Below are 5094 nucleotides of genomic sequence, written 5' to 3' on the forward strand. Positions count from 1 at the left end.
CTCACCTCCCGTCCACAGACCTAGACAGCCGTGTGGGTGCCATGGTGGGCTACGAGTCCGACGAACCACGCGTCTACGCCGTGTCTGCCGACGGTATGCATTACATGACCTCTGCAGACGGCGTCGTCTGGGAGACCGGGGTGCCGGATGACGTCACGGAGGCCAAGACCAAGGCCACCTTCTCGTCGGCGCTGGAGGTGACCCATAGATTTATACTTATACTAGGTTCTAGACATTACGTTTTCACAGGAGATACCTCTCTGAGATGACCCATAGATTTACACTTATTATACTAGGTTCTAGGCATTAGGTTTTCAAAGGAGATAACTGAAGGAGATGACCCATAGATTTACACTTATACTAGGTTCTAAGCACTAGGTTTTAATAATTATAGATAGCATTTATTGTATAGCGCATATCCCCACTCAACAGCAAGCTCTATGCGCTTTGCAATCTGCACTATTACCCCAGCATACCTGAGAGCATTCTGAAACAACCACAACTTCCTGGGATGCATACAGTGAAAGTAGCCATTTATAGGCACTGAAACACTAACATACTGACAAGATCTTTCGCTGTTTATAGCTGGGTACCCTTTTCCGCGTGGGTGAAGTGAGGAACATTCGTGTCAAATGTCTTTCCCAAGGACACAACGTCGGGCCCGCGGCTCGAACCCCCGACCCCGCAACCTCACAATTACGAGTCCGGTAGCCTAACCACTAGGTCTCAGAGGTAAAATTAACAAGAACATTATGGTCGCCCAAGTTTGGTGACTCCCAAAGCTTGATTATCCTTGTAAACTGCAGATTTTCATTTTTGTGCCTTTGACTAACGTTTTTCAGTAAATTCCTCTCGGAAATGAGTTTTTAAATGGTTATAAAAGGTGAGAGTGAGAGGCAGAGAGAGAGAGAGAGAGAGAGAGAGAGAGAGACTGATATATATATCTTTGGCAACTTGGAAACACATGTGTCACTTTTCCCTTAAAACCACGACAATTACAGAGTTAAAAGTTGGCAAGTACCTGCAAAAAAGATAGATATGTCCCCATGGCGGATCCCGATTTTTTATTTATTCATTTCCTGAATTTAGACAAATGTATTTGGCCTTTGTGATTATTCCACTGAGAAACGAAACAATCTGCGTAGCTGTCCTTCACAACGGAAGTGCCAAAAGTGATATTTCGCCGGGCGCATTTTGTTTTGAGAGTAGAGATCTAGACTTTCTAATTTTTTGCATCTCTCAAGATTTAATGCTCCATTCCAGTAGAGTGTAAATATAGCAGACCAATGACTTTCAGTTGATGTTAGTGCACCGATCATTCTTGTCATGGAAATGGAGCCCAGCTATAGTATTCTATTATATCTTACAATTCTCTGGTTTTCCCACCAGGTCCCCGTGGATGGAAACCCAGACCTGGACGGAACTCCCAAGCCAGCCTTCACACAGGCCAACTATGCAGGTCAGTGGGTATCATGCTAGTTTGTCACAGGCCCAGTTTGGCAAAGGCCCAGTTCGTCACACATACCCAGTTTGGCACAGGCCCAGTTTGTCACACAGGCCCATTTTGTCATACATGCCCAGTTTGTCACAGGCCCAGTTTGTCACACAGGCCCATTTTGTCATACATGCCCAGTTTGTCACAGGCCCAGTTTGTCACACATGCCCAGTTTGTCACAGGCCCAGTTTGTCACACATGCCCAGTTTGTCATAGGCCTCGACTGTGCCCTGCATGGTGGAAGTTATCACTGACGCTCTCAAAGAGAGTAAATTAATGATTGGTTGATTGTATGAATTGAACTTTAGTTTTCAATTGTTTTTTAACGAAAGAACATTCATAGTCGAAATTTTACAAAGTAATGTGCTTTGATTTGCATACAAAAAGGAAGAAATATCGAACAACACAAGCTGAATTTACATTTTAGAGGAACCATCTCTACACCACCAATTTGAAGATGGAGAATAAAAAACTTAAGTTACAACTACAGTGTAAAAGTGCTGTAATTATGACTATCATCAATACTCAAATACTTAAATGAAATTGTGACAAACTGGGCCTGTGACACACAGGCTAACTTTGGAGGTCAGTGACCCTTGGGGAGAGCCTCAACTCCCTAAAGACGCCGTATCTATCCGGAGACGTCTCCGGTGGAGATAGACCAATTAAAATGCTTTGTGCCCCTTCAAAAGAGTAAAAACATGAAAATTAAGATTACAATTAAGATTGAAATTAACATAATATGAAACTGAAGAGCTTACAAGAATGGCATAATGATACTATGCAGGTATCAAACTCAAAGTTCACCTAGTACATTTAATAAATTTTATGCTTTTGAAATATTTTTTTTATTCACGTCCTTCTCTATACTTTTTAAAGGGGGGGGGAGGGGGGGCTACTCCCCCAAAGTCAAAATTCGGCTCAAAATCATGGAATATGAGTTGTAGGCATTTTTAGCTTCCTCAGCCTCTCCTACAACTATTTCATTGCATTAGAACCACCCAAAAAAACGTATTTTTACCTACCGGGCATGTTTGTAACCGCCATTTCCTCATAAAGTCAGTATTTTATTTTTTTATATCGGCCGTTTTCTCAAAACGCGACTTTTCTCTATATTTTTTTGAATAACTCCACTATTTTTCATCCAATCCTCATGAAATTTTCACAGAATGAAGAGAAGAGGTAATACTAAAAATTGTTTGTTGATTTTTTTATATATGGAATAGATTTTTGTTGGTGGAATCTGGAGTGTGGATTTTCACGGATTTTTCGCAAACTTGAATGCTACCTCAGGAAAAAATCCTTTAAAAGTGTTCTAATTCGTTTAGGCAAAAAACAACAGACAGCATTTTAGATCTAATGTTTGTTAACACGCATGCAAAAAACTATCAGTTTCCATCAGCGATAAGTGCGGTATTCATTACGTAAAACATGTCAATAAAATCCATTATGGCGGCGTATCCATGGAAACGAAACTTTTTTTCTCTAATTTGATTGCGAATTTTAAGACTCCTTACTATGCTTGTTATATGTGTGAAATGTGGTAAAATTGGGTCCAGTAATAAGCGAGATAGCCCTCAGGTGTAGCCCCCTCCCCCTTAATCACATCAAGGAACGTTCACATATACATGTATTATCAAAATTGTAAAATTAAAATTAAAATTAACATATTTCTATGAAACTGAAGAGCTCACAAGGATGACACTATAAAACGGTCGTTAAAACGCGCAGCGCAATCTTAAGATTGCACTAATCGGTAATTAGCGCGGACACGTATCTCTGTACCTTGGTCTGTGTCCTGTGACGTTGTGTCCATCTCAGCTAGAGGTGGGCAAAATCTCAATAAATATCCGAATAATCGGATAATCCTCAATAAAACATGATCCGAATTCAGACTCTTAACTCTCTTTCCTGACCCGTTTGCCGAAGTTGGTGCACCCATTTGTTGAAGAGATGCTAACTCGTTTGTCGAAGTGGTTCTAAACCATTTGCCGAAGCGGTTTATAACATATTGTTTACCGAAGAGGTGCACTAATATATTATCCGGATTTTGCTAAAGGGACTCAGTGCCCAGCACTACTCTCAGCCCTGTTTGGCGCTGACTGGCAGGGGCAATGCCCGCTTCCTAAATTATTTGAATTTTGTAGATAGATGCGCAGATTCGCGAACATTTAGACCCAATGGGTCGCTCTTGAGGACAAGCGGGTGAACCCAGATTTCGGCGGTTTCCATAAATCTAGACCTACACCAAAAGTGGGAATTGCCCTACCTATAGGAGAAGTTTGATTTCATTGGTGTGTATATTTGTTTGGTTAAAGAGAGAACTATCCTTGTATTCTAAAGAAACTGAACAAGGGGCACAAATTTTACCTTAAATTTTCTCAAAACAGAACTTTCAGGATAGCCCCCTTGTGCTTAAAAGCGACCAAGTAGGAGACTCACTACTTTAATCCTACCAGGACACCCAGGTCGTCTTCTCTTTAATCGTCATCATCTTTATCATCTTCTACACCACATACCTGCTTTAACTCATCTTTTCCTTCCTTCCTTCCTTACAAATTCTTCCTTCCTTCCTTCCTTCCTTCCTTCCTTCCTTCCTTTCTTTCTTCCTTCCTTCCTTCCTCCCCTCCTTCCTTCCTTTATTTCTTCCTTCCTTCCTTTATTTCTTCCTTCATTTCTCCCTTCCTTCCTTCCTTCCTTCCTTCCTTCATTTCTCCCTTCCTTCCTTCATTTTTCCCTCCCTTCCTTCCTCCCTTCCTTCATTTCTCCCTTCCCTCCATCCTCCCCCCCAGCCACCAGCGTGGGACTCAAGAACTTCAACTCTGTCACCTGGGACAATGTCTTCAACTGGAGCACCTGCTGTCCCTAGACAAGATGGCGGTTGGTTGCCATGGTGCCGGATAGAGCTAGGCGAGGAATCGATCTCGGAACCGATTCTCACGATTAATGCTACGATAGAAAAGTTCCGACTCCTTTTTACATAGACCAACGGTTGCCAGTTTCTTTAATCATTAACATGTTCTTTTGATTTTACAATTTATCTCTGAAAAATAAACGTTGATGCTTTGTAGTGTTCCGAAATCAAGGTTGCCCTAAATCCTGAAGATGTTCGGAGCCAACAAGGTAACCACCGGAAGAAATCACATCATTAGAAAGTGAGTAATTGGGTTTGGAGCCGATTCCTACGATTCCTAGCTTTGAATAATCGGGGACCTGGAGCCCAGCACTAGTGCCGGAACACAAGCACCGTTTATTTTATTGATAGTTGCCAGGTTACGCTCTTGTGACCATCCCTACAGACTCTATCTTTATACTGATCAGCTCCTTTATATTACAGTTATGAATATAATTATTGTTGTTATAATATTGATCGATCGGTCGTTCGTTTCACTTCTTAAACTGTTTTATGTGGAGCCAATCGCAAGCTACTGTATTATCTGTACTGTTGAACGTTGACTGTTTGCAACTAAACGGGGAAAATGCAATACAATCTGAAAAGAACCGAACAAACAGATATTATGTTTTGACATCTTGTCTTGAGAAATAAGCTGTCTCGTTTTTAAAGAAAATTCTTTTTTTTTTTTGGTGTTATATATACC

At 41.2% G+C, this 5094-nt stretch overlaps 1 protein-coding gene across 1 annotated transcript in view; it reads left to right on the forward strand.

The window, feature by feature from the left end:
* The window catches only part of LOC101855574, a gene marked incomplete in the record, with an annotated part of 16285 nt that extends 11419 nt beyond the window's left edge, over positions 1 to 4866 (forward strand). Inside the window, 3 exon segments of the mRNA XM_013084248.2 lie at positions 19 to 197; positions 1390 to 1459; positions 4288 to 4866. Coding sequence (XP_012939702.1) covers positions 19 to 197; positions 1390 to 1459; positions 4288 to 4364 — 326 coding nt within the window.
* Positions 4867 to 5094: the final 228 nt, after the last annotated feature.

Source organism: Aplysia californica, unplaced genomic scaffold, assembly GCF_000002075.1.
Source record: "Aplysia californica isolate F4 #8 unplaced genomic scaffold, AplCal3.0 scaffold00281, whole genome shotgun sequence".
NCBI lineage: Eukaryota > Metazoa > Mollusca > Gastropoda > Aplysiida > Aplysiidae > Aplysia > Aplysia californica.